The 27,645-nt window shown below is 40.8% G+C and overlaps 1 protein-coding gene across 4 annotated transcripts in view; it reads right to left on the minus strand.

The window, feature by feature from the left end:
- Positions 1-180: 180 nt before the first annotated feature.
- Positions 181-27,645, minus strand: part of ANKFY1 (ankyrin repeat and FYVE domain containing 1) — a 31,143-nt gene continuing 3,678 nt past the window's right edge. The window contains exons 2-25 of one of the 4 annotated variants that reach the window (XM_005525867.3): positions 26,387-26,579; positions 24,780-24,898; positions 22,463-22,598; positions 20,963-21,086; positions 19,643-19,792; positions 18,983-19,148; positions 16,770-16,974; positions 15,941-16,009; positions 15,024-15,223; positions 14,507-14,604; positions 13,900-14,125; positions 12,912-13,010; positions 12,382-12,535; positions 11,281-11,449; positions 10,281-10,399; positions 9,778-9,934; positions 8,630-8,830; positions 7,227-7,403; positions 6,663-6,810; positions 6,303-6,393; positions 5,822-5,946; positions 5,457-5,603; positions 4,872-4,962; positions 181-3,887 (exon numbers count right to left, since the gene is read on the minus strand). In XM_005525867.3, coding sequence (XP_005525924.1) covers positions 3,755-3,887; positions 4,872-4,962; positions 5,457-5,603; positions 5,822-5,946; positions 6,303-6,393; positions 6,663-6,810; positions 7,227-7,403; positions 8,630-8,830; positions 9,778-9,934; positions 10,281-10,399; positions 11,281-11,449; positions 12,382-12,535; positions 12,912-13,010; positions 13,900-14,125; positions 14,507-14,604; positions 15,024-15,223; positions 15,941-16,009; positions 16,770-16,974; positions 18,983-19,148; positions 19,643-19,792; positions 20,963-21,086; positions 22,463-22,598; positions 24,780-24,898; positions 26,387-26,579 — 3,497 coding nt within the window. In that variant the 3' untranslated portion in view covers positions 181-3,754. Of the gene's footprint in view, positions 3,888-4,871; positions 4,963-5,456; positions 5,604-5,821; positions 5,947-6,302; positions 6,394-6,662; positions 6,811-7,226; positions 7,404-8,629; positions 8,831-9,777; positions 9,935-10,280; positions 10,400-11,280; positions 11,450-12,381; positions 12,536-12,911; positions 13,011-13,899; positions 14,126-14,506; positions 14,605-15,023; positions 15,224-15,940; positions 16,010-16,769; positions 16,975-18,982; positions 19,149-19,642; positions 19,793-20,962; positions 21,087-22,462; positions 22,602-24,433; positions 24,513-24,779; positions 24,899-26,386; positions 26,580-27,645 lie in introns of those variants that run through there. The other 3 variants (XM_014254967.2, XM_014254968.2, XM_088066026.1) reach the window with 3 other exon arrangements.

Consider the following 27,645-nt stretch of genomic DNA (forward strand, 5'->3'; position numbering starts at 1 on the left):
CCACAGCATGAAAATGAATACCTGGACTAATTTCAGAACAAAGAATAAAGTTGTTATGCCCGACTGGATATTGTATCCCTGGTTTTCTTTGTGGTTTGTGAGTATAAGCTTGCAGAGGGGCAGCTGTCTCTACAGGAGCAGATACTTCCTTAGCAAGGTTTCACCTCACGATGCATCATCTAAGTTCTGCATTTTATTACAAGTAGAATCATTACACAACAAAGTAATGCATATTGGAAAAATACATTTTTACAACGACTCCAGACAAACATTGCAGATAAAATGCCATTGTTCTAAGACTTCCTTTTCTATTTCACAGAGGGTATTAGAAGGTTCAGTTATTTCTGTCACTCATACAAGCTTTGATTTTTCTAGAGACGAGTTTGCTGCAGTGACCACCTCTGCTGGTTACAAAAAGAGGACTTGCCTATTAACATTTGATCTACAAAACAATCCAGCCTTGGCCTCCCATACTGTTACATGTTAGTTTGTAAGCACTACATGAGCAGTTGGACAAGCTGTTATCTCCAGCATGGGAAGTCATTAAGGCATCTGTCAGCTTTTAGCCAGCAACTTACTCTGCTCTGTTAGTACCTTCAAAAGCAACATTCTCACTCCACTCAGTGGTGTGAAACAGTGACTGCACCTTTTACAGACAAAAAAATTTCAGCCAGACCACAGCTTGTGCTTGTGTAGGAGTGCTGGACCATGCTATTTGCTTGTGTAAGAGTGCTGGATGACTGCAATCAAAAGGAATCCAGTCTCAGAACAAAAAGCTGCAGCATGAACCACCCAACTTCCCATGCAGCCCTGCTGAAGTGCCTGAAGCCTCATGTGACAGCAGCACTTCCAGGGACACAAACTGATTTTCCATCTAATCTTTTGTTCAATGCTTGGCAGACTTGAGTCTCGAGTTAATAGATACCATTAAAAGCAGGGGTAAGAGGGGTGGGGGGTTGGTAAAAACTGTATTATGCTACAAAAAGGGAAGAGCAGTTATTTAGAGTTAGAAATGTGTTGACCACCACTACATTACCAAGCGCCTCATTCACATTTGTACCCTGTAGTGGAGCATTGCCAGCAAAACTCCCAAAAAAGTCTCAGTGGTCTGAGAGTTCAGACCAACACTAGGCAGAGTGTGTGAGGGATTGAGTCCCACCAGTTGTCTGGTGGGGTCAGCTCCTCAGCTGAACTAGGAAAGAATGAACTTGGGTTTTGGTTCAAGTTGTGAGCTTTTCCCCTTTAGCTCTGGCAGAAAGCTATTTAGAGTTGGCTGGAAGGAAACTATCTCAAAGGCACTTTAAAAGGATCAAATTTGCTCACTTTAGTTGCTTTAAATTTAACTAACACCTCAGGCTGTATTATTTAACAATAACCTTAGCTTTCCCTTCAGACTTCAGTAAGATGGGACACTACTGGCTGTAAACAGCAAACCAGGAGCACTACAGATGGGTTTCCCAGATCTTCCCCACAGTTTTACAGTTATAATCAATATCCTGTTTTTCAGAAGAGCAGCTACCCAGCCTTACCTTGCCATTCAGTTAAGCTGAATTTTCACCAGATCCACATTTTCCATCATTATAAAGCTTGCTTATCTGTTAGAGCTGAGCTCCCTGTTTCCTTGCCCTTCCATCAGGGGAGCCACTGAAAAAGTGATGTTTAAATGCTTTGGCAATTACATGCTGTGCAGTTTTCCAATGAGGCTGAAGCCCATAGGCTGTGGCCTTGGAAAACCCCTCCTCTGCACTCTCAGCATTCTGAGCACACTCTTATCTTTCCACATCACTTCAGTTCCAAACCAACAACATGTTATCATGGGACTACAGTCAAGACTTCTTTAACCAAATGCACTTTCCCTCCATTGTTATCTTTCACTCCTAGACATCTGCAACCAGTGACACCCTGAAATATCAGAAGTACAATGTTTTCCATCATCTCTTTCACTTAAAAACCCCGAACTGTAGACTGCAGTTAGCTGACACCATCAATTACTGTAGCTAACATTAACTGACACCACTATTTTCCCTCATTCACCTACACTATTATGCCAGAGATGCACCATTTGCATTAGTGACCGTTTTAGAGACCAGCTGTGTTACCCAAGCATTCTGTTGGAACATGACAGCAGCAGACATCAAACAGTGAGGCAAGTTTGTATTGTCATCCATTGTTCTTCCCTAGTGGTACAGGGGTGATTCCAGTTACAATATGTGCATATTGGAAGATCAAAGTGCAGATCAGGTGAGACTTGATGTGAAATTAATCATACAAATGTCAGCAATTACACCATCCTATCCTCTCCTTGTACAAGCTTGAGAAAAACTGAGCAAGTCTCCTGTAACAGCAGCAGTCTGGTTCATCATCTCATCTTACTCTTTGAGACCAAGTCACTGCTCCAAACAGGGCAACACATTATCACCTGCCCACACTGTTCACTGGAGATAACAGTCATTAAAAAATGCACACCAATTCATGGAGTAAAGATGAGGAATGCTGAATTGAGTCTATACTAGCTTTATCTCTTGAAATAAAAACAGCCTTAACATGGCATGTAGTTTTGCTTAAGTACCCATTTTCTAACTGAAGCCTTTGCCCACCAAATCACAAGCTGGTCTACCAGTCAAGTACTTTCCTATTTATCTAGACAATGTGGTGGTAGGTTTCCACAGATTAAGCATGTTTAAGAGAGTACAGCCAGCCTAGATTAAAATTCTGCAGCTTACTCCTAATAGGAAGCCTCCACGTACACTCACCAGCTGAAAATGGACCCAAGTTTAGTGTCTAGAGGTGCAGCACATTCTACATGTGGTAGGGTTACTGACTCTCCCACAGCAGTTACCAGGCCCCTTAAGCCCCAGGAAAGTATTACTCTCCCTCCTGGGATTCCTAATGCACTTCAGCATTTATTGCTGTACTGTGAGTTAGACTTCACCAGTTTTAGTGTTTCTCCTTTAACACATGCTTAGGCCTTTCAGCAAACTCATGGTCATTTATACGAGTGCCATGAACTGGAAGGACCAGCAACATAAATATGAAAGTGCAACGAAGACTGACAGTTCCAGCAGGCAAGAGCATTTCCTAAAACAATCTTGCACTTCTCTTGAACATGCTAAAGCTAATGAGTCATTTGCTGAGGAGGTATCAAGATGTGGATCTGCAATTCTGACTGCTTTGCATCAGATGTAAAGCTTTCTGTTGTAAGGCCACAATTCTTGAGCTATACTTAGAACTAACCCCAGGTCTGAAGAGTTTCTTGAACAGTGGTTGCAACAGCTCAGTTTAGCTTCACAAAAAGTCTTCTCTAGAGAAGGGGAACGTTTATCTTTAAGACAAAGCAAAGAAAGATACCTGGTTACCCTGAAACTTAATACCATCTCTACTAAGTAGCCTGAAAGCCACAGGACTTAATAGAGTTGCTCAGTGCAAAGCACCATGTTGAGGACAGACCTGTTTTATGCCGATTCAATCAGTATAAATTTCAGCTTCCATACCCCACTGCAATTAGAAGAGGGTCTAAATTCTTTTGTCACTTGGTTTCAACAATCCACTCTGATTCCTAGTGAAGTCTATTGCAGCCCGATACATTTACAGTCATACAAAATCATTTATACCAGAGTATATCATAACAGGGTCCTTAATTAGTTCAGTCTATTGCAGAAGACGTGTATAGGCCTCCTCTTCCCTATCCAGAGGGCTTGTAAGCAGAGCTGCTGTCAGGAGCACTGACTGGGAATCCCTTTACATCCACAGCATACTAGGAGACTCCTCCCAGAGTCAGGACATCAAAGCAGATGTTGCAAACTCGAACTGGCTTGTTCAGATCAAATTTTATGATAGGAATCTCCTTTGTTGAGCACTTATGGCAGAGCAGGCGTCCACAGTGTCGGCTGTTGATAGAAGAGGGGTGGGAGAAGAGTGAATTCCCTTCTAGTGAACACCAGGATGTTACTGTCTAACACTCTTTATCAATGATAGCACCATTAAATACACACTAACAATTAAAATGCTGATTGTCTTGTATCTTCTGATATTTGTCATGGAATAACTGACTAATGCCAACAGCACATGCTGGTTCTGTACTAGTGAGTCACCTGGTACTGCTTCACCTGATGCATGTGTAGTTTCTCTAGCACACTGAGCTAAGAAAAATCTTAGTTTAACACCCTTCCAACCCAGCAAGTTTTGTACAAGTTCAGACTATTCAAAAAAGGCAACTCCTATCTACACAAGAGCAGCTCATGTTCATCTTGAGCCATTTCCACACTACAAACAGGATCCCAAACCCGAGTTGTCAACACCTGCCCAAATCTGCCACCTCTTTTGGAGCAGGTCATCCTAACACTGTGGTGGCGGTGTGCTCCCTCCTGTCTTTCCTGTGTAAGCCACAGCCCCAGTGGCTGTCCTCTCTGAACCTCGTGCCTCCACAGGAAGCTCTCCCTGACCCACATCCTCTATGCAGGAAATAACCAAGTGCACCTTTGCCATCAAGTCCTGATAAATCACTGCCACATATACCACTAAACTTCTGTTAACTCACTGTCTTATTTAATAAAACATACTGTTGCTCCTCTGTGGAGTGAAGTGCATCACACTCTTTCTCTGGCAACTGGGTATTTAAATCCACTACTGAAATTTGGACATGATTTCTCATTTACAGCCAGTCAGAATATTAAATGCACAAGCTGCTTAAGACATGATTTCAGTCAGACTACAAGTTCCTGATCTAAGACAGGATGGAATGTTTCAGCTGAATTAGTGATTATACACCTATCTTAACAAGGAGGTTTCCTAAACTACTGGAAGGAACAAGCCTAGCTACATTTGGGGTGGAATCCATTTCCTTGTAAGCACAGCAAGGTGGCTTATATTACCAGTGATGCTTTCTTGTCGTGACTCCGAATTTGGCAGCACATTCATAGCAGTTGGAGCCATCACACCAGGGAGGTTCTTTTGTCAGCATATCTGTTAAGAGATAAAAATGTGAAGGCAAAATGGGCTCAGACATCTCCTGAGCACATTAAACCTTAAGGCTTTTTCCAGTTCTAGGCTGCATTCAGTATAACTGAATATAACATTTAACTACTCTTGCAGGAGCTGGAATCTTGCTTGTAGATAATCTATAGTTGCTTTCCATCACATTGTCCACAGCAACTGTACAGCACCAGTTAAAAAGCAGTGTCTGTGGTTTAAGCTACATTGGACTACACAACCAGCCAAGAGTCTCCATGCCTATCCTTCCAGAAAAAGTAGCATCTAAAAGTCTGCATTGTACAACTTTTCAGCTAATCACCAGAAAAAACAGTATTTCTACCCTGCACTGACAGCAATGCAAAATTCACAAGTTCCTCCTCTCTGGAACCACTGTCATATAAATCAAATGTCCAGAGTTCTTTCCTCTGAAGTATTCTGGAAGCACAAGCCAGAAATACTTTCCCAGCATAGCAAGTGGCGCTTACCCAGCAATCTAAAGAGAAGCTGTTTTGTAGCAACTTGGTAATTGAAGATATTGACTCCTTGGTTATTGTTAACTCCCAGGCGAGCCCCAGCTCTCACTATTGCACGACACAAGTTAGCATTTCCCTTCATGTAAGCCAAGAGGAGCACTGAAAAATAGAAGCCAGACAGTTCCTTGCTAACAGAGCAGTAGATTGTGTTACATTCAATCCAGACAGGATCTTTAGTTTTTAAGTTTCCATGTATTTATTGTGTGCCTCCTACTGTATTTAGCATACTACTGTCCATTATTCCAGCTTTGAAAGTGACATACCACAAATACAACTGAAGTGACTTCCAAGTTTAATAGCTGCCGAGTCTCACCTACCTGTGTTTCCTTCAGCATCAGGTTTGTCTAGAGGGTATTCTGGCATACACTCCAAGAAGAGGTCACAGATGGCTGCTGCATTATCTTTCCCATATTGTCCCAGAATATGCATTGGTGACTGGCCTCTGGGGAAAAGAGTTTGTTATCCTGATCAAAGTCTGCTTGCTACTGCAGTTACCCATCCAACTCTCCTTGCTTTCAAGCTTGGTTCAGACTTGAACAATGCTGCATCTCAGTACCTCAGTACATCATACACAACTCCCTACTTAACTTTCCTTCCTTGGTGTATACATATAATTTGCACAGAATTTAGACACAGCATCATCTGCACACTTCCAAATTTATGTATAGATAATATAATACATATTAATTGTAATTATTATAATACAATGTTTTAAAAAGCCAAGTATATATATTTTAAGCAGCATAATAACACATATTTTGAAATACAAAGTGGTTCTTTAAGTCTGTTAATAATTACCTGATATTAAAGGCTTCTGCATCTACATTGCACTCTGTGAGGAGGACCCGGATGTTGTTCAGACGGCCATGCATCACTGCCAGATGCAGAGCTGAACAGTAAAAAAAAAAACCAAGACAAAGAAGGTTCAAGACTGAGTATCAGCAATGATTATAGCTTAATAACTAAAGGAAACACCCTCCTTCCACTTTCCCAACCCTCCTTCTCAAACAACTCCTTTCATCTGCTTTGGTTTCCTGGATTTTCATTCTTTCACCTTTGCAGTGCAAGCCCAGTCACAGTGAGCTCTCTGCCACTAGGAGACATCATTAACAGACCTACTGAAGTGTTTTGCATTTACTTGTGTAACTTGAAGTTTACCATTATTTCCATTTTCATCTACAGCTGCAAAGTCTACTCCATTCTCCAGAAGGACTGAACAAATGGTGGGCAGGTCTTGCTGGGCTGCTAAGTGAAGAGCAGTCTGGCGGTGCTTGGTCAGTTCATTCACCTGGGCACCTGCAAGCAGCTGTCAGGATGCAAGGAGGAATATATTTCAAAGATGGTTTCAGGGCTATTTTAGCCAACAGTTTATTTCTGTGAATGAAGCACACAATACTCTACCGTACAGAGACACTTCTAGACCTCCAGAGTGTATAAAATTTTATCATTACTGAGCTCCTATAACTTGTGTTTGTGTTCAAATGTACAGAAAAGGCAAGGAAAGCTTCTTTAAATTGAATCACACTGCCTAGTGACTGCCACAAACCCAACGTGTTCACGTGAAGGCTACTGTAGTAGCTCAGCTAACAGTATAAGCTAAGGGAACTTTCTGTTTCAGAACAAGTGGTGCCACTTTGATGTGATTTATCAGCCTGCAGGCACTGTGCAGTAAGGTAGGGTGTACATTTTTAAGCAGAGGAACGGTGACTGTCCAGCACACACCAGATTGCGCACAATAATCTCCGAGCCAGCCTGCACTGCCAGGTGCAGAGGGGTCAGTTTGGAGGCATCCTGGACCCGAGAGTTGACATTGGCCTGCACACTGATCAGGAACAGCACGCTCTCGATGTCCGAGTTCTGAACAGCCACATGGAGGAAATTCCGACCTTTATTATCAACCTGTGGCAGAAAGGGCACGTGAAATTAATTTATTATTCCTGTAGAACAAGGTATTTTATGTAGCAGGACATGCTTTCACTTAGAGACACTTGCTCCCTCTGCTTGAACTGCAGAATCTTGTTCCTTTCACTGGCTGACATTAGAGACTTATCTGATAGATGTGACTAACAACCAAACTGAGAAATTATCTGCTGCAACTGCTCCGTCCAGTCTGCCTCACACTACTTTATTTCTATTTCATAACCTTGTCATTTCTTGACCACACACTGGAGAGTACTGTTAGACAAACAAAAGGTTAACAGCTGCTGTGGTTAAGTACTGAGCAGAAGTTAAAACAAACTCAGTTAAATGAAACAAGCTTGAGTCTATCTGGCAATTAATCCAGGCGAAGGAAGCAACATGGAATCCTTCCACACTGACGTAAAGTGTATTCACAGAACCACAGAATGGTTTGGGTTGGAAGGGATCTTCCAAGGATCAACCCCTGCCATAGGCATGGACACCTTCCACTATCCCAGGCTACTCCAAGCCCCATCCAGCCTGGCCTTGGACACTTCCAGGGATGGGACAGCCACAGCTGCTCTGGGCACCCCGAGAATTCAGGTTTTTGGCTTAATACCAGGTACATGTTCAACTTTGCCTTGCAGCTGATGTTAAAGCATATTTAAACTGGCTGTATTTGTAACCGTGTCTTAGATATATTACAAGAGCTCTCTAAGCACTCAAATATTTTACTAGTAATTAAACTTACATAGGATAGGAAGAATCTCCTGAACAGCTGCCTGAAGTGTCACACCAGAAGCCTGAAGATACAGTTGGAGGTTTTATAGTTCAGCAGGGCAACATAGCATCTATTATTCAGTTACTTTAGGTCAGGTTTTCTGTTTTGGATAGCTTTAGGAGAGCTGGGTAATAGATTATCTCTGTACTAGTCCAGCACAAGACAAGAGTAATGTTAGAATTTTCTCCTTATACACACATATTCCTGTTTCTCAGTTCAGTATTGAAAAGATAAGATTTGACAAGACACTAACCCTTAATGTTCTTAGACATATCACAAACACACCTACAGTTTCCTAATAAATCCTGCTTAAGAGAATTGGCATCTGGCAAACAGATTGCATGTAAAGCCACCAAAGGATAAACTAGAACTGGTTTGTGGAGCTGCTGTTACCACAGACTAGTGCAGTAACAAAACCAATATGGTTTGAACACTTCCAGCTTACCTGTTCTGCAGCTCCTGGTTCCCTCTTCAAAATTGCTTCAGCTGCTTTATTATTTTTATACGTCATAGCACAAGCAAAGGGAGTCATTCCTTGCCTGTCACGTACATTCAGCTTAATATCTGGATGTGAAATCATCAGCTGAATGATAACATTATGTTGGTTGCTAATGGCAACATGGATTGGAGTTCTTCCTTCTGCATCCTAGAAGGAAACCAGGGTTTGTTATATATATATACTCAGTAGTACATAAATGCTTCCCTAATTCTGAAGGGTCAAGAAAACTCAGAACTTTAGTCCTGTAACCTACCTAGCTTCCTTTAGCATGGGCACCAAACAGCTGCAGGGCAAGCTCAAACTCACAGGGTAAGAAAAGCAAATTGAGATTTGTTTCTCCCAACAGGTTGACCTCAATCCTATGCTATTACAGCCTTTTAAATAACCATAACATCTCCCATTTAGTCAGTCATTTTGGGGGCAGAGTTTAGCATTCAAATTTAATAGCAAAGTCAGCTGTGGTGTTTAAACATTTGTTTGCATCACACAGAAGTTTACAGCCAAAGCTACTTTGTCACTGTGTTTTGTGATTAGTTTTAATGTCACCTTCAACAGCATCGGGACCTAAAAATGTTATCCATTAATTTCTTTTGTTGTTGTTTACAAAGCTTCTGTTTAAGAATTACTGTAAAATCAAAAATGAAGTGTAACTAATACTTACAGCACTTCGGTTTACTCAATAACAGAAGACATTTCCCAAACATGCTAACAAAGTAGAGTATTCTGGAGTTTTACACTGTACCTGATTTAATGATTAATGGCAGCTGTGCTCCTGCCTTTAATTCACACTAGGGACAGAAGACACTGAATCCCACTGTTACATGAGAAAACTAACATTGCAGTAAGTTTTCTGTATCATTTTTCTCCAGCACAGCTTCCTGAATTAACCACTATATGGGCAGATAAGCACCGGGTGTGGTAAAAAGGGACAGGAGAGAAAGCAGAGCTGCACTTAGTCATTGCACTGGCTCAGCTCTAAAAGCAAGATTTTCTTTTCTCTGTCAAGCAAAATACACAGCTGAGAAGAAAGTTTGTTTTCAGTATGTCGGAGGCAAAGAATCTACTTAAAAAAACTGCATGATTTGTCCACATACCTGAGCATTGACATTGGCACCAAACTCCAGAAGGCACTGGATCACCTCCTCTAGTCCCCAGCAGGCTGCCAAGTGTAGAGGTGTCTGCCCATCATGGGCTTCCTCTTCTCCTTCTCCATTTGGGCCTGGCTTTCTGGGACTATTCACATCACACCCACTAAAACAAACACAGTGCAGTCAATTTATTATGTTTAATCCAGATTCAAACTGCTTTAAAAAAGGTAACAGAAAAGACTACAAGAGCTGATCCAGCAGCTGCTGACACATTCTACAAAAGCACAAGTTCCTGGTTTTGGTTTGACTCTTGTCATCAAGAACATGTTGCTACTATAGATAATAGAATGTGTCTTTAGGATTGGTCAGAATTCCACAAGTGTCACCCACCCAGCAAAAGCCTAGGGAAGCACATAGTTGTTACTGATTTAAGATAGCATTCAATTAATTTGTTCCAGGGACATCCCTACATGCACGTTAGAAGGTTTGTATTTTGGAACAGGTCTGACCTGCGGATAAGGAAGCAAGCAATCTGTTCACTGTTCTCATCAATAGCTCTGTGGAGAAGGGTTTGTGAGCAGCCACTTGGTCCTGACCCCCAACACGTTGCATCACAGCCATGCCTAACCTGGAAGGAGAAGCCAAATGACACAGTGAAGATTTTTTTTTCAACAGGCTCCTACTACAATCTCTGACTAGTGCTTCTGGAACATTAACCCCTAGAAGTAAAAACTGAGATGCCTTGTCTATTCTTGTGACAGTCACTGAATTTCAGGAAGGTACTTTAAAGTCTTCCAGACCAATACTTTATTGGTTTACTGTGTAATCCTTAATTAGGTTGTATTTATTAACAATTTAAATATTTGTCCATATACTTTGATAGACAGATCTAAAGCAGGTTTGACTTGTCACCTCACTTTCAGCAATGACAAGCAGCCACAGTAAATCAAGCAGCATTAGCAGATGTTGCCTTTGAAGATCTGGCCCATTTACCTGCTTTCTCAGACATTCAGCTAAACAGAGAGTGTTTTTTTCCAGGAATTGTATTGCTAATATTTGCATTCTTCAACTAGAGAACTACATACTTGAGCAATGTGGCACTTAAGACTTGTTCTACTCCACTTTACAAACTATTGACAAGGTTTAAACATGAGTAGTTAAGAGTGTTGACTCCATAAATGTTATCCAATACTAGCACAGTCAAGATCAGTTACAAGATGTATTTCTCAGGTCACTAGCAAAGTTTTTAAATAGTTGTCTCTAGCAGACAACTGGACAAAGCTTTCAAATAACTTCCTTATGAAAAAGACACAAGGAGGTCTACTTTGGTTATGCATACTAAAGTATTTATAAGATTGCTGCAGTAAAGAGGAATTTCTGGTGAAGACCTCCAGAAATTAGTAATATTGGATTGGTTCTCTTCATGCATTGTGGTTTTTTTTGCTGATGAAGCCTTTTGTTGCTAACAAGGTGAACAAAAGTGAGACTAAAGCCAACTGACAGTCTTACCAGAGTTGATGCAATATCTTCCAGGTTGTTTTCCAAGGCGAGCCATAAGGGAGGATTTCCTTTCTCATCTGGCACAGACATGTCTGCTCCCCTGGTACAAATGGCATCCACCACGAGTGGGAGCTGGTTTTGGATGGCCAGCTGTAGGGCTGTCTCTCCATCCTGGGTCCTGCAGCAGGGACACTTCCAAGTGTTACAGATGCATTATGAAGTTCACCAACATCACTTTTTTGGGAAGGCCAAGAATTAACTCCTCTCGTATGTATTTTTGCAGTGGTAAGACCATTACAAACACACTGTGTATTTCATCACAGCTCTGGTGTCTACCTTTTTTCTCCCTTCACTTTTACCAAGTGATTGATTTCTCAAGTTGGAAAAACAAGTTAGTGTTCTTAGCTCAGAGACACTGAATTCCTTCAGTGCAGCCACTATTTGAACAGAGCTCCTTCCAAGCCAGCCTGCTGCCATAGAAGCAAACAGCTTTGTCTCCAACATGGCAACACTTCAAGCAACAGTCAAATACCAACTGTTAAAAAGTTGAAGTTAGAACAGCAGCATTAGGCAGTTTGTACCCATGACATTCATTACAGTACAGCTTGCCAAATTTAACAGACAGCCTGTCAGTCATGTAAGTAGACAAATGTTCTGTTAAGTCTAATGTAAGTTGTCTATGAGATACTGAGGAGGCTAGTTTATCAGACTCCTGTTGCTGCATCTGTATCTAATTATTTCAGATGGTAGCAAACATGCAGTTCTAACTGCATTACTAAGCTGGCAATTACTAAGCTGCATTACTAAGAGACAATAGAAGTTCAGTGCCTCTAGGACTGTCTCTAGGACTTCAGTCAGCTACAGAGGATGCTGTTTTATCTAGAATTAGGTAAAATTCTTCTGCAGCCTCAAGAGGAGGTACTGACCAATGGAGCTACACATAGGTCCAAGTTAACATACATAATACCTCACCCATAACTAGTGCCACAAAACAGTGCCAAACATATGTAAATCACCATCTGAAACAAATATCAAGCCATTATACAAAGGCAGTCACCACCTGCTCCTAGATAAGTATATGGGTGACAGTTGTATCAGGTAGAATCTTACCTGACATTTATATCTGCCTGATGTTCCAGCAGGAAGAGGGCACTCTTACTGTCCTGTCTCTGGATTGCCATGTGTAGGAGCGTCTGTCCGTCTGACATGGTGTCATTGATGGATGCCCCAGATCCAAGCAGCTGAGCTGCTATTGTGTGCATGCCTGAAGAGTTCAAGCGCATTAGTATTTTACCTTCAGTTCTATAAAACAGACACACTGAGACTAATAGAATGGAGTTAATGTGCACAGACAAGACAGTGATCTGTTATGAAAACTACCAGGGAGCTCACAGAGGAAGAATTCCACTGAACTGCAAGTACAGTTCTGGGCAGAAGCTGTAGGACTAGAAATCTTCCACTAAGTCATATGTGAACACTAATTTTAAAATGTGAAGAACCATCTAAAGCTCTCCTTGACAACTCCTCCCCAGCAGCACAAGCCAGAACATGAACACACACCAGCTGTTTTATCTTTAAGAAAATCTTGTTCACATCATAGCTTCCCTATCATTGTAAATTCTCATCCTGAAGGCACATACCTGTCCAAAGAGCCAATCCCAGCACAGTCTGGTCTCTCGAGTCCTTTAGACTAAAGTCAGGAATAATTTGCAAGTTGTTGGTAGCATGAAGAGCATTAGCTACAAGAGAGCAAAAGGAATTAGGGCATTCTTGTACCTGACCTGCAGTCACACACTGAAAGCTGCGGCAGCAATGTCACATTTTGTAGTGGGCTGCTCTTTTAGGAGTCACTTTGTAAGATCTGAGCAAAGTACCTTCAGCTTCCCTGATGTGACACTGCCTAGGATTCAGACCATATTGCCACTACTGCCTGATCTTAACACATATACTAAGAAAAAAATCAATTTTCTAGCTAAGAGGCTTAACCTGCCCCTTTCTAGCTGCAATTCCAAATAGAGTGGCATATGCAAAGCTCTGAGAATGAAGAGTGAAGGCTCCACAATATGGTGGCACATCCCTCCTCCCCCATTCCCTGGGATGGACAATGTTTTCCCCAGTTCACCAATTTCCTTCTAAATCCCATTTATGGTAGGAGACAAAATTGGCCCTGCTTCAGCTGTCAAATGCCTGCTGTTGTATTTAATGAACTCATCAGTTGGTATTTGAGCACTCAAGTCCCAACTCTACTATAATACCAGCATTGCTCTGTATAAAGTCCTCTTACTAAGGATTTGAGGGAGGCAGAAGTCACACCACAGTTCTGATGCCTTTATCCAAAATTGATTCCAGCATTCACCTGAAGCAAATGCCTTGGAGTGATTTCACTTTTACAGGTAGAACAGAACCCAACTAATTGTTCAAGTCCATTATCTACAGTGGAGAATTTACAAAGACAAAATAATCTTGTTTTAACAAGTACATTATTTGAGTTTAGGACTAGTTAGCCAGTCTTATTAATTGCTATACTTAAACACTTTACAGGAAGACAGGCTTAGTAGTTTGTCAAAACAGCTTGGATGCCATCCTGACACACCAATTCATTGCAGCATCAACATTATGGACACCTACCTTTTTGTTCTAGGATGACTGACACCACATCTGGGTGATTGTAAGCAATAGCCATGTGAAGGGGAGTTTGCAGATGAACATTCTCTGCTGATGGAGGAGTAGATGCATCCTTCTGCCCAAGCACTGCCTCTGCTGTCTGGATGTTGGGGTTGGCTCCTTGCTGCAGGAGTTCTGCTGTCAGGTTTGCCAGGCCATGCCTGCAGGCTGTGTGCAGTGGGGTTTCTCCCTTTAATAAAAAGAGTGCTGGGTTAACAGCTTGAGACATGAAGAGAAGCAGCTTTTAAACTATTAAAACTACAAGAGCTGGTGTGAAAAGTTTCACTCCTAGTAGCTGAAGCTCGTTAAGAGTTCCAAACTACATGAGTTAGCTTTTGCTAAGGATTTTATTATGCCAAGCACTGCAGTGCTAAAAGCATGTTATCAACTGGTGATTCTGCAAGAACAGTGCCACAAGAATGCAAGTGGTCACTAGAAAATACCTGAAAATATGCAAAGGTTCACAAAGTGTTCCAGCTTGCTTTAAGCTATGGTTTAGCTATAAGAGATCCCTGCTATATTATTTCCGAAGAGAAGTAAAGAAACTTTCAGACTAAGTTTCTGCTTTTACCCATTTGTTTTGGTGGTTGACTTTTGCTCCATGAGTTGCTAGGAAGAGAGAAGCTGCCTCATTTCCTGCACCAGCTGCTCTCTGAAGCAAGCAGTTTCCTAAAGAAAAACCATGAACACTGTTATTCCAACCACACTTTGATACTAACTAGAGTGCTAACACCTTCCCCACTACCTTACAACATTACACTTTGAGGTCAACAAGGAAAACCTTTGGTACTAGGGTTACCAGTAGCTCTCAACACTGGATTGTCACATGCACTTCCATTTACTGATTACACATCTTGAAATTGTAAAGAGGATATTAGAACCTGGCAATGAGTCCAGATTTACTATCACTTCCTGCAAGTCCATCTCAGCTTGTCAGTACACCAGCTCTGGGTAAAGCAACTACCACCTAGCATTTATTATGGAGGAAATGCTGCTGAAACCTCCTGCAGTTCCTCCAAGTGCAGTCAGCATTAAGAAATTAACACACAAGCCTTCTGCCTACAATGAAATACAAACCTCTGGTTTACCTGTTACTGTGTCTGGAGCATCTGTATTACTGCCTCGCTGGATCAACCTTGCTGCAAAACTGTTCTCATCAAATGAAGTTCCATTCACAACAGGAGCATCCTCAAAAGGGTTCACAGACTGATCAGACGATACAGTGATATACTGGACTGCAAGCCACAGAGCTGTGCTTCCTTCATGATCCTTCAGCTCCAAGTCTAGTCTAAAAGTAAGAGTTAGTGTCCCCCAACTTACACTTGAAAAGTGGTTCCCCAACACAGCTGAAGTTCCAAGTGTCTGAACAGCTGTACTAGTTCATCTCATACCTCTCTGACAACTTTTGCTTGTCAAGAAGCCTACTGTAGCTCCAGTTACTTCAGAGAGTTTGTGAATACTCTGAAACAAGCACAGCACCTTTTAGTGAGCTGATTGCTCCCAGGGAAGTGTAGAATCCCTGGTAGATTTGGGCTCCCACTAAGTGCAACAAAGACACAAATCTCCTTGAGTAAGCCGTGTACAAGAACTGCAAATTCAGCTGCAATGCAACTGAGTCAAATGAAGTATTCTGCTTCACCACCCCAAGAAGCCACCTCCATGCAGAACCCAAGTTGAACTCAAGACTATACTGAGATATTTCAAATATTATTATTCCTTTTAGCTCCACTACAAGCTTCCTACATTACTTTACCTCTGGAATTATTTCAGCCTCTTTGAAAAACAGAGATGCAGTTCCCTGCTTCTTTACAGTAGGGCAAAAACTTACACACCTTCTGATATTGTTTTAGCATCTTCACTTATGCAAATCCTTTACACTTTTGCATCCCAAGTTATTATTAATCTTATTATAAGGCAAAAAGGCACATAAGAGTTGTTAAACCAGTTTTCACATCTTCACTGTACAAGGTAACCTCAGTGTATTTTACATTCAAGTGAGACTTACTGCTTGCACTGCAGGAGCTGACTGAACACAGGCTCGTTCCTGACCACAATGGACACATGTAATGGGGTCCTGTAATTAGAGCAAGGAACAGTTACAACAGGGACCAGTGAGACACTTCAGACTTTGGCCCCAGTCACCAACATGCCCCTGCAGAGCTAGGGGCTTAACTTTCATCTCTGCTTAAAGGAGAAGGGCACATGCACTTCTTAAAAGCAAGAAATCTAAACTTTTAGTGAACATGACTCCAACCAAATGGGTAGTGAGGAACTCAATATAAGAAGTAACTTTAAAGGAAGAAGCACAATAGCTTCACCTATCAGAACTGTGCAGCTGATACATTCCAGGTCTTCTATACAATTTTACAAACTTGCTTGCCAGCCCAAACTAACCTGTGAAAAAGCTTACAGACCCTACACTTCAGATAACCACACTGCAGAAAGTGGAATTTTTGGAGTATATTTTATGTATGGAGTATATTTTAGTTACCCTGACAGCTTTGGGTATACCATTTGTCATCTCAGTTAGCTTTTACCATTCAGTGACTCAATAAAGGCAATTTAATTGTGTGCCATGTGTTCTAACACTATCAACTAACCCAGCTTTCTGTAGCTGGGCTATGTTTGATTGGCCATGACAGGGCATCATTTAGCCTACACAAATTTCTACTTTGAGTGCTACCAACAGGTCTCAAACTGGGTAAATGAATTCCTGCCTCTAGTATCAGCTGTACTTCACTGAAAGACCTAAACAGGTTCATAGGAGGTTGCATCTGATCACCAGAGCACTGTCTGTTACACTGGTAACAGACTTTACTTCCCCCAGTATTTACCTGCCTTTGCTGTCTTGCATGTTTGGGTTGGCTCCTGCCTGCAGGAGGGACTGTGCAATCTGTGCCATCTCTGCCATGACATCTGGCGAGTGCTTCTTGGGGCTGTATGATGCCACAAGGTGCAGAGGAGTCTCCTGGTCTCCCAGTGTAGCACTATTCACACGGGCACCATTTTTAATGAGGAAGTTTGCAGCAAATTTATCTCCTTTTGTGAAACAAAACAAGGCTATTAATGGATACCTGCAGCCTATATATACTCCAGGAAACAGATACACATGACTTCACTCCATACCATACATTCAATCCAACACAAGTATCTGCTCCTAGAATGCCTCAGCAACAGGCAACTTCAACAATGCTTCACTGCAAAGTCAGGATTAAAATATTTTATAACATGCCCTTGGAAAAAGAGTTCTACCCACAGTTTACCTGTGACTCAAGTTCTCACATCAGCTAATTGTTATAGAGATACCGACTTTGCTCATTCCTCTAACAAGATAAATCCATTGTTGCTTTAGTAAAATGTTGGACAAGCTGTGATACTAAACATCCAAGTATTTTTTGAACAAAAGGCACTAGTCAAAAGTTTCCAGTTCAAGTCAGTCTGTTGAGCCTTACTACATAAACAAGTAGTAACAGCGCCTTCGCTCTTGGAAATTCAGGCCCTCATATATACAGAGGGTAAGGGCTTTAGCAGTGCAGACCCACCATGCACTCCCAAGAATTCCTTCTTGAGAGCTTCTCAGGAGTCCAAACTTAGATCTACTTCAACACATAAAACCTTGAACTTGAAACACCAATGCAAAGAATAACTTCAGGAAAATATCAGCTGCCCTTGCTTCAAAGGCTACTTTGCATAGACATATTCACATTTTGCTTGGCCTGAATGAAAAGACTGGAGAACAAAGAACAGTGCTTCAATCTATATTGCTGGATTATCTCTCCCAACAAAAAACAAAAATCCCTTTTTCTGATTTCCATATCAGACATTCCCCCACTTTACAGTGATCCTAAGTAGTAAGAATCATGTGGCAAGTGCAGACAATTTGCTTTAGCTCCATTTCCAGAACATGTGATTGTTAACTGTGATTAATTCACTGAAGCTGTGGTTACCGAAAAGCAAGTGTTCATTCTCACAGCTCCAGCTCAGACTGAAAGCAGACATTAGAACTAGGGACAAATGCCAGTACTAAGAATGAAGAGCAGCCTGCTGCAATTTTTCCAGTGTTTTGTAAGGCTGTAGCCATCACAACACTGACCTATGCCTACAATGTCTCCTGCGGCTGAAGCCTCACTCACAGGAAGAGATGCCAGTATTACCCTGTTTAGACATGTAGGAGATTAATTTAAATTTTGTGAGCTTAAAATAAAGCTCCCAATTTCTTCCTTTACTTCTAGGGGTCCGAGACAGTTTGGTGCTAGAAATAAACTTTCTGGAACAGAGCTGCCAAAGACATTGCAGAAATAACGAGCAGCACAAGGTGTTTGCTGCAGATTTTTTACCACACTTTGACCACAGGCCAAGATGCTGCTGATCCAAAGCCTTCAGAGTACTGTGGCCATGGCAACCAGAACCTGCTGTGCTCCAATTCTCATAAGATACATTTTCCACTCTAAGGTGAAGAACAGCTCGATATAATCATATAGTTGTACTCAGACTCCACTCTGGTAACTGTACTGGAGCTTTGAAAATATCCAGGCTGGACAGAGGTACCTCCACTTACTCCTCACCTTCCTGCAGTCAGATTTTCCTCTTCTGAAACTGTGCAGTAGTGAGGACCCTTACTGTGAGCTATACCTCAAAGAAGAATATGCTGCATTCAACCCAGGTCTAGACAAATACTTCATCTTTGTGACTCTTATGTTGTCATGCTCAATTCAACTATTTGTCAGAAAGAATACTGTCAGATTAGAATATTCCCAGTATCTCCCTATATTTTTTCTCTTAGCAGGAAATGTTCTACTAGATTGCACCTGGATGTCACATAGCACAGGCTTGCCCAGCCAGCAGACTGGCTCTCAGATCTCAAATAAGTCTGTTTGCTTTTATGTCTAAAAAAAAATGAAACAGAAGAAACAGGACAAGAAACAGGACAAAGTTCATACTTCACTACAATTTTCTAACTGCAGTGTCAACTACAATATGAGACAGGAATAGACTTTGAAATATATATTCCACACTGGGAACAAAGCTTCACATCTCATCTACTTACCTCTCTGGATGGCTTTATGGAGCAGACTCCAGCCTCTCTTGTCTGCCCTATCTACATCAGCCTTGTAGTTGACCAGTGTAGTTGCAATACTCTCCAATCTTTGGGCCAGGGCTAGATCCAGAGCAAGATCTCCATTGTGATCCAACTCATTGAGCTTCCCAGGAAGCTACAACACAAATAAAGCCAACTGACATTACAAGTACTTGAATAATTCTTCCTTGTCCTTTGTTGAGGGACTATTCATTTGCTAGTTGTTTGGAGTTTTCATCCAAGCAGAACAAATACCTGTTACTTCAGCTTTCAACAGAAAAGCTGTTCAAGGAAATGATTCTTACTGAACTGCCATGAAGCAGCAGAGCTGTCTATTACAACCATTCAGCTTTAAATGTGCATAACAGTATCAGGTAATGGATTTTATTAGATATATTCTGTTGTATGCAAGATGTTTTAAGTGTTATGAATTACTTCTAAATTTTGTCCTCATGGAGCTACTGCTAGACAGACCTTCATTACAGACACAGAAGTAGCTGTGGCAGTGCTAAACATGCAAATAAGAATTAGGAACAAAAATCAATAGCAAGGTTCAGACTGGTCCTTAGGAACTAGTTGTTACTTGAAACAGGAAATTCTAGAAGATAGATCAAGTCAGTCTCACTATACCTGTGAATCCATTTCAATAAGATACAAAAAGACTACATCTTCTCTCTCAACTTTAATGGCCTTATGCAAAGGATATTCTGTCTTTGACTTGAACATTTTATACAACAGCTGAGCACTCATGCTGCTGAAGTCTTCTTTACGCAAGTCATCCTAGGAGCAATAAAAAAAGAGAAGGGTGAGCAATACTCCTGTTTTATTTATAGACAAGGCATTGCACAATGTAATTCTGAAGTTCACAGAAGAAGTTCAGTTAGAAGTTCAATTTTGTAACATTTTGCCAAGAACAATCCCAGATAGTCTTTTAAGATTAGGAAGAAACAATCAGGAAGCTTTAAATCTTACATTTTAGTTTCAGTATTGGTTAGTGAAATTTTTATTCCTTTTTGTCTACAGACATGGAAAACTAACACTTTACCAGACACTGTGGTGGATTAACATCTAGGCTTGAAAATAATCCTCTACTAACTTATTCTTAACTCTGACAAAAAGTCTTACAATTATTGAAAACTGATTCATAAAATTATGAATAAAAGTAAACTGAAGCCTAGGAATAACAAGATCTTAGGTCTGAGTTAGTGCTCATTTGACTAAACAGAAGCAACTTCATTTTCAGGAAGAAATAAGCATCAAAAGTAAGGAGTCAAGAAGAAAGTCAAGAGTTAAAACTGCTGACCCACAGGTTTGCATATAATAATCTTTTTTTACGGATTAACATATCAGAACACTTCCCTCTGCCTTTGAATTAGCCAAGGAAAGAAACCTCCACATCTAGAGTATGCATTTTAGATTTATAATAACCTAAAGTCCCCCCTCAAGTCTACTGTTGACAACTCTTATTTTAAAGGCTAATTCATTATTCAGTTAATCAAACTTTCTTCGAAATAAGAGACGAAAGTTTCAAGTGAAACTTCTAAGCTGGCTACAAGACTGTCTGCCTCTCCCTCCATTACATAAGATAAATTTCCTTGGCTTCCATGAATTATGCTGGCCTGGGATTTGTGATCTGTATAGACAGAGACCAACAATGGATGAACTTCTAAACACTTGGGAGCCCAGATTTGACAAACAACCCTCTTGCTTATTAGAAGACTATCCTTTCTATCTTGCTCTTGTTTAGGAAACTGAGACACTGTACAGTGGAGTATTTCCAATGAACAGAACAAGTCTTCAGGTAGAAGTTACTCCCCCCCACCAAGACATTCTCAAGACAACTGACCAACTAACTGAGGTTAGACAGTGTGGGAGGGTAAGCAAAATTATACTATTAAGTTTTATAATGTGCAAACATTTTCTGTCTTGCTTCCTGGTGCCAGGACTCACCCAGTGGCTAGCAATGATCTCAGCACAGTAGTTGAGGAGCGTGCTGGCACTGAGCTCCTCAGCAGTCTGATAGAAACGGATGCAGTTCCTGACATTAACGAGTGACATAACTCCTTTTTCACATCTGTCAAAACCGAAAGCCAGTGGTCAGTAATCAAAAAGCTTTATTTAATCACTCTCTCATGCTGCAACAAAGCCCTAATATCTTCATAACATAAACATACTTCAGCAGCAGCCCTAGAACACACCTTCCCTGTGAGCAAACTTCTGTAAGAATCCACCTAGCCAAGGTCCCATGATAACACCTCACTGCAGGAGTCTACAAGGAGAAATCCATCCCAGTTCTGCCAAGGGCACAAACTGCAGCTCATTCACTGCTATGAAGTAGGGAATATATACTACAGTGATCACAGGCAGGGGTAGTTGAGGTGGGATATCAGGAAAAATGTCTTCACTGAAAGGGCAGTCAGGCACTGGCACAGTCATCATCCCTGCAGGAATGTAGATGTGGCACCTGGGGATATGGTTAATGATGGACTTGGCAGTGCTGGGCTGCTGACCACTCTATCTTAGTGCTCTTCTCCAGCCTAAACAATTCCATTATTCAGTGATTCCATACCCAAAAAAAAAAAAATCTCATAATTATGAATGGCATCCTACACATGGACCTGTCACTGGACTACTATGACCAGACAACTGCCAAGCTCACAGTATATTAGGGCAGTTTTTAGGCTGGTACAAGTCTTGAAGCAGTTTTAGCATTGGCCTTACATGTTTCAACTTCTCTAGTCAGAACACTTGATAGCAATTTAGTTGCTTCACGTTGATGGCATACAAATCGTAGATTATGAATGTCATGTACTGCTACAGACAACCCTTGGGCAAAGGATTATTCTATCAAAGGGCACTTTGATTAAATTGAAGGCTTTGAAGATGTACAGAACTTGACAAGGTTTCAATGTGTACATTCAGGCTTCTCACTAACTCTAAAGGATTTAGAACACTCAATAATTCAAGATAACAACCTAGCCCCTAGTGCCACAGTGTAATCATAGTCTCAGAATGGGAAAGCATCATACTCTTATATTAACCTTATTTCTGAAGAAAGGTTGCACAAGATGTACAGAAGTTACAAAAATTTCACCTGTGCCACTTAATACTGCAAACTAATTGTCATTGAATCTTCCTAGCATTCTCTAACAATTCCTTTCTTGCAACTCTGATGCTGATGCTATTCTACTGATCTCTTCTCAACACCAGATTTGGGTTATTAGCTTGACCGGGAGAAGAACTGAAAAGTAAACATAAAACTTAAGAGAAGTCTGCTGCAGTTTAATTCTAGTGCAATGCTTCATTTCCCCTGATAAACTGAATGACATTGCTGTATTACTAAAAGCTCAAGACTTTGAAAAAGCATAATTTTATCCTACTGCCAGTAGCTATCATCTTATTTCTGTTCAAACAAGGTTTAAGAGTTCAAGTATATTTACCAAGACTCACCTTTCCCTAAGCAACTGGAGCTGAAATTTATTAGCTAATTTCATGAGCTCTGTCAAGAAGATATCATCTTCTCTTAGCTCAAGTTCATCTGTGTAGATCCACCGCAGCATTGCCATGGTTACCTCTGGGTCAGCATCTGCTACAGGGAGCAACAGGATTAATAAAATACTTAAAACCAACCACCTATCCTAGTAGTTGCTATTCCTTTGACTTCTAAAAGTCACAGCTACCACAAAAAGAAAAATACAGTCTTGTTTTGAAACTGTACTTAGTTAAAAATGTCAAAACTGGTAAAATTGGTCAGAAGTTGAAACGAGTGCTGGCACCAAGCAGGAAAACCTTCTTACACTGCAACACTGTGCAGAATGCAGGGAGCCCTACAACACCCATCTGCTACACCAATGTTGCCTTTATAAAGTCCTTAGTCCCTCACATATGACCTAGTGCACATCCACACCTGACAAGAATAAAGCCCTTTTTTAATTTAACAGCCATATTTTATGAACTGCTGCAATGCAACAAAGGTACTTACACCTTGTTACACTTAATCACACTATGGGACACTACAAATCCAGTGGTCAAGGACCTTTGTCACTCACACACAATTAAAATGACAGTCCATCTTACAAGGATGGGCATAAGAATAACTTCAGAAGATCATATAAGCTACAACAAAAACACAATTCATTTAAAAAATTAACCTTAGTCCTTTAAGATGTTTTGTTCTTTTAAAAAAAAATTAAATTAAAAACCTTAAAGACACCAAAATACCCATCCTAAAACATCTCCTTTAGATGGAGGGTTGGCCCAGATTATCTGCAGAGTAGTAGCAGTACTTGGCATGCAGACTGTCTCCCAGGAATCACAAGGTTTTAGTCAGACAAGTATTTTTTGCCAAACTTGAAGCAATCAGAAAGCCTACTTGAGATGTACTATCAGCTCTGCCTTGGCAGAGGTTAAGAGTGCATCTTCTCCCTCTCAATAAGAGAACATGTGTCCATCTCTTTCTACTCTTTTAAAGATTAGAAAATTCTACAAATTACATGAACTCTAAAAGCGTTCAATCTCAAATGCTGCCTGCATTCTGAAGATAAGATTCAGGCAATCTTAGCTTGCAAACTCTTAAGAGAACCCCTTAAGAAAACCATTTCCAGGGAATAGCTTGTTTCTTGCTTCAGCTACTTCATAAGCTAGTCCTTGTGCCAATTATCAAATTAAAAAGAAAAAAATCAATAATGCAATTTTACAGTGTAAAATATAATTTACTAGCAAGTATTTAAGCAGTGTTTGCATTGTTAAATGTGTAAGACTGCAGTTACATTTGAGATTCTCAGACTAGCTTAGATGTGGAGCTAGAAATGCTTTGGACTGCCACTTGTAATGACACTACAGTTAACATAAGAGCTTTTTAGTAATAATTTTTGTTAGCATAGCACTTAATTTAAAAGCTCCTTGGCATCTGTTTTCTTGTTGCTGCAGAATGATCCACAAATCATGTTGCAAGGAAGCCCATGCTGTCCTGTAAAACCAGCTTGCTGTGACTTGCTACTTTCCAGTCTGTCTGCACTTAGAATTCAGTGTAAGATTCGGTGCAGAATGTGAAGTCAATTCTTAATATTCAACATGCCAGTCAGCAAGCCTGCTTCATATCTGGTTTTATTGCTCAAAAATTAATTGTATAAGACTCTCCTACACTGTTAAGTACAGAAAAACCTGTTCAGAGGTTCAATCTGCAGAAGCACTGCCCAGTGTAAGTACATGCAAGAAAACAGCTACAACAGAACAAAATGCTCATGTAGAAGATGGTCTTTTAGAAAACTTCTTCTCCTCACCTGTTTTACAAAGGTATCAAAGTGCCAAAGCAAACAATTTTAATAACACATCAATACTTGCATTCACTTCCCACACACACTATGTTAACAAGCAGCAAGGTATTTCCATGACACGCTTCAGAGAAATTATGCACACTACCTCAAAAAGCCCTGTCCTTCCTCAAAAAGGAAGAAGTCAAGCTCCTCCATATAGATTTGTTTTTCATTATGTTTAGTTGACTCTAGAAAAGACAAACAGGCCACCAATCTCAACCCCTGTTTGTTAAAGAGAAAGAAGGCAGGTTATTGATTTAACTACCACTAGCACCCAGTTCACAAGCTCACTATCACTTTCCAGAGAGAGAGCTCAGTAATCAACAGATTAAGCACCACTTTTCCTGGACAGCACTAGACTGAAAGGCACTTAAGTAACCTTCTCCCAACAGGCCCTTTCACAAGTCACCCTAAAGACAATGGAGGCATCACATTACTCAGCAGTGACTGACCTGACAGATCCAGCTCCTCTGTTGAGGCAAGGTTGGCAAGACTCCACGTATCGCTGCGTGCCGCCAAGACAAATTTGTGAGCGCTGATGTGCTTGTCCCCAACCTTTATCTTCAGATCACTGATACAAGAAAAAAGCACAAACATCCATCATGGAGGCTTCTCCTGCACTTAGGTACGTAGAGATTCAGCATCTCCATGGTATCTATGTCTGGGTATCGACATTTAGGTTCAAGTTGTTTGAGATAAAACACAACTGGTTAAGTAGAACATGTTGTCAAATGACAATTTGTATTTTTCTAGGGAGAAATGCAGTGAGTCATTAATATTTCAAATGCTTGGTTTGTTTTTTTTAAACCATTTGAGAATAAACAGCAAGAGAATTATTGTAGAAGTTAGGAAAAGCCAAAAGTCTTGAAGTTAAATATTTATGTCACAGTGCCCATACTAATACTGTCAGATAAGCACCAATGCTTTCAGGCAAGAGCAGCAAGAGAACAATGCTTTTTGACAGTAGTCTGAGTGCAAGGCAGAATCCCCAGTTCCCAGGAGACCAGCTGTCAAGAACACCCATTTCATCCTCACCCTTTACACCACCTTTCCACTGCAGTTAGAAAATACTTGCCCTGCTCATTTTGGAATCCCATGGCTTGCAAATGCTTTCCAGACCATTTTCCAAATCAAAACACTGCTATAAACTACAACACAACACAGAGATGTTACCTAATGAAACCTGCACTGGGACCTACCTTTCTCATTCTGTAATATGTAGGCCCTTATAGACAACTATTCAATGCCTTTAAAGCTAAGAAGCTGAACAGAAATAAAGTGCTCCAACTCTTCTGATATTTACTACCTATCAAATCTTTTACCCAGCAAGCTACAGTAAGTTCTTGCAGGCACAGAGCTTTTTCTCAGGGAGACTCATGAAGAGATGCTGGTGCAAGGAAATTTTAACTGAAATAGATTTTCTCTTACATGACTGAACTCCTTTACTATATTGGCATTGCTTTCAGTAACAGCAAAAAAAATGATAAATATCAGAGTACTCTCAGAATTTAATCAGCTCAGAGATCTAGAATATGGAAGGGATCCTTAGTGTGCCTATGGAAAAGAAACTCTTAGCCATAATTTTGTGTTGAGATTCAAAAATAGAGTGTATCACTAAGTCACATACATCACAAATACAACCAGACAAGCCAAATTAATCAGGCTTCCTCACACACAACAGGAATACAGAACTGAAAATGTTTTAGGACAAAGCCTTTCAAGAAAGGAACAGTTTTTCCAGACACATTGTGCAATCAATCCATCAGCTAAGTATGGTTCAGTTCAAAACTCCTGTTCAAAGGAAGCTTACTGCTGACAGTGATCATGGTTAGTTTTCTCTGAACTTGTCTGAGAGATGAATTTCTGCTTAGAGCTCTCAATTCAAGAATGTGATTCCGTATGCCATGACCTTAGCATGCTCTTCCATCCACAACTTCATCTCAGGACCCTACTCACACCAGGCAGCGAAGCATTTTCCTTGTCTAAGACCAGGACCTAGTACAGTCAATAAAGTCAAAGGTTCCTGTAATTCCTCTTTCCCCAGAGGGGTGTTCCTTACCTGTACTGCTCCTGCTGATAGAGTTCAGCTACAATGGCGAGAAGTCGACTGATGAAGGTGTCGCTGGCATTGTCCTGGTTGGCCTCAACGGCCAGAAGGTTGCATCTCCTTTCTGTATCAACAAGTTTCTTCTGCAGCTTCACATACTCCTGGCGGAGGAGCATCAGGTGCTTTTCCAGCTTGGCCACCTCCTCTGCAAGGCACACAGTGTTACTGCAAGTTTGAGATATGCACACTTTTGTTTGGCATCTGAGGGTAACTTAACCCTCAGATTACACGTGTTGTTTAATTACATCACTCCAAGGAGAGTCTCTCCTCATCCAAATACCAGAGCATCTCACTCCCAATATTAAAACTTCTACTTTGTATCATTTTCATAAACACATTGAAAAATCATGACACAGGGATAAAAGCCATGTACAAAGAAAGCTCTGAATTCTATTTGGTCAGAAATGTCATAAAGTTCCTGAAGCCACGGGAGTCCATTTCTGTGAGAATTATGGTGGGGCAGAGAACTAAGTCTTTGGTTCTTATCCATTTTTTCAGTCTAGTTAACATGCTGTTTGACTTTACAACTGATACTTAAATCACAAGTGAGCATTAGAACAGTTGCTGATGTACCATACCTACCTCAGAGCATTTAACTGACCTGTTTAGAACTCCTCAACCTGTCAGCTAAGAAACCCCACCAAAAAATGGCCAGAGTGGAGAACAGATTGTCCCCAGAATCTATGTGCTAAAGGCCAGTCAAAAATATGTAAAACTACTTCCTGCTGGCACACACACACTCCTCCACTGGAGGCACTCCACTGGCAAGGCATCACAAATGGAGTCAAGTCCATGATGGCTATTTCAGTTCAGGATCAGCAAAGCGACAACACCTGGGAATGTGATCCTTGAACAGGTATTTCCATCCCACTGCAGAAGCCACTTTTCCACCACACTTAACTGGTCACTCCACACCATGCTGGGATAAGTTCTTCACTGAATTCAACCCAGGCCATCGCTACGAAAAGCCCCTACACTTCACTGCTGGAAAGAAACACCTGTAAAGGTATTTAAAAACAATCCAACTTATGAGTGCTCCTTAATGGATTAATTGCAAAAACTTTATGTTTGCTATTAATCACAGTGCTTCATTATTTCCCCCTCTATCATTAAGCTGATTTTTCAAGTAAGGCCAAATTCCAAACCACTCCTAAAATAAGAGGGGACAGGGAGGATAAATTTTGAAGCTAACCAGTGATTTTAGGTGGGAA

Source organism: Pseudopodoces humilis, chromosome 23 (assembly GCF_049639895.1).
Source record: "Pseudopodoces humilis isolate 2021_Gansu_Grassland_sample_001 chromosome 23, ASM4963989v1, whole genome shotgun sequence".
Classification (NCBI taxonomy): Eukaryota; Metazoa; Chordata; class Aves; order Passeriformes; family Paridae; genus Pseudopodoces; species Pseudopodoces humilis.